The sequence below is a fragment of the Polistes canadensis genome, unplaced genomic scaffold (genome assembly GCF_001313835.1).
Source record: "Polistes canadensis isolate GaletaPanama2010 unplaced genomic scaffold, ASM131383v1 scaffold_302, whole genome shotgun sequence".
NCBI lineage: Eukaryota > Metazoa > Arthropoda > Insecta > Hymenoptera > Vespidae > Polistes > Polistes canadensis.
In genome coordinates, this window is record NW_014569849.1 from 122,552 (window position 1) to 124,658 (window position 2,107).

The 2,107-nt window shown below is 24.4% G+C and overlaps 1 protein-coding gene across 1 annotated transcript in view; it reads left to right on the forward strand.

Moving 5' to 3' along the window:
• LOC106791386 (galanin receptor type 1-like) overlaps nt 1–2,107 on the forward strand; it is a gene marked incomplete in the record, with an annotated part of 42,807 nt that overhangs the window by 22,831 nt on the left and 17,869 nt on the right. The window contains 1 exon segment of the mRNA XM_014756989.1: nt 478–599. Within this exon segment, the coding sequence (XP_014612475.1) occupies nt 478–599 (122 nt within the window).

Here is a 2,107-nt window from a genome sequence, read left to right on the forward strand (position 1 = left end):
TTTTCCCTTTGAAACTCATATATATTAATATACTGTTGGGACAAGAATATTGATTATTATGTTTCATGTTTCATCTCTTCTTAGCACAACCCTTAACCCTCCCCCCCCCCCGACCATCTTTCTATTTTCATTTTCTTTCACTCATCTTGTGTTACTACGTTTTTTGTAATTGCATTTCTCTTCGAAAAATTTTGTATTTATTTATCTCTTTGATTTTATTTTTTTCTTTCAAAGAAATCTTATTTTAATTAAGTTTTAATATTACATTTTTAATTTTTGTTCATTATATTATTATTATTATTATTTTGTTTTGTTTTATTTAAACAACACGAGTGTGTGTAATTTATACAAAGAAAGAAAGAATTAAATTAATTAAAATAATTTTGACTTTGATGGTATATCGTCGATAAGATAAATTGGCCTTGAATAATTAACAAAATGAATCGACCAATTTCAGTATTTATTTATTCGTTACAGATCGCCAAATTGTTCTCGTATACATGGACAATGGGTATTTTCCTATGCAAATCTGTGCATTACATGCAAAGCGTTTCTGCTATCTGTTCCGTTGTCACTCTCACTGCAATGTCCATTGAAAGGTAAGTTATTTCAAATGAATTTTTCTAATCCCGATATATATTTCATTAATAACAATAATTATTATTATATATAAGCTTTTATTATATATATTTTAAAATATATTTAACGTAAAAAAAAAAAACAAAACATTGATTCGTAATTTCGATTTGTTTTATCGTAATCAATGGGGTGGGGGTAGGAGGTGTCCCCTTGTAAATGAAATAAAAAGAAAATATAAGCTTTCATTATATATTTTGAAATAAATATTTAAAAACATTGATTCGCGTAATTTCGATTTGTTTTATCGTAATCTCAATGGAGGATCCCTTGTAAATGAAAGAAAAAGAATATGTTACAAAAATATTCGAATATTTTTGAATTGTATTTTTACAAGTTAGAAAAAAATTTTTTCTTATAATAATATATATTTTTATAATAAAAGAATCTTTTTGTTTTTCCATTTAATTATGGGTAAAATGATTCTCGCCTTGTTCTTGGAAAATTTAATCGAAGAAGAGTATTATCTCTCTTTGCTTCGTGTTATTTTGATTTTTTTCTTTTCTTTTGTTCTTTTTATTTTTTCCTTTGTATACTTTCTCTATCGCTCTGGTATTTTACTTTGAAATAAAATGTCTTTGATTTACTACCGGACGTTTATGTTGTTCTCAAACATTCTTTCATATAACTCCTTTCAAGAAAAACTATTTTCCATTTCTTCGTAACGTCGTTTTATTCAAAGAAAACGAGTATGTATTTCTTGTCAAGAGCTTTTCATACATTCTCTTTCCATCGTCTTAATGCAAGCTCGAATAAATAGTACCGAATACGCCATTTTTTTTTTTTCTTTTTTTTTTCTTAAAGCTAACTCTTTTCACTTGACTCCCTATAACTTTGAATAGGAAAAAAAAAAATCATTTTGCAATCTAACGAATATGATGATTACTATCATACTTTTTTCTTTCATTACTAATCGCGATATTTCTTTATCAACTTTTCTTTCTATTTTTTATTCTAAATTCGATTAAAATGACGAAAAAAAAAGAGATTTCGTTCGAATCAAATTTTAATTATCGTTTCGTCATAAAAATTGTTTTCGACAATCAATTAACGAATATACTTACTCGTTGGCAAATCTTTTTTCCCTTTTTTCATCCTAACAACCGTAACGCAATTTTTTAAATAAAAATACAAATATTCACGGTGCACATATATATATATATATATATATATATATATATTTTTTTTTTGTAATAAATCATTTCAAAATAATACGAATCAATGAATTTCACTTTAGATTCAATCGTAACAGTAATACAATTATAAATAAAAATATAATCAAAAACACGATATATATATACGCTCATCACCTACGCGAAAACAATTTCACATATTTTCTCGAAAAATCCAATTACTATTACAATTAACAATATTAATTAAACACGTGTCATTAAACTTCCAACATATAATATAATATAATAAAATATAATATAATATAATAAAATATAATATAATATAATATAATAAATTT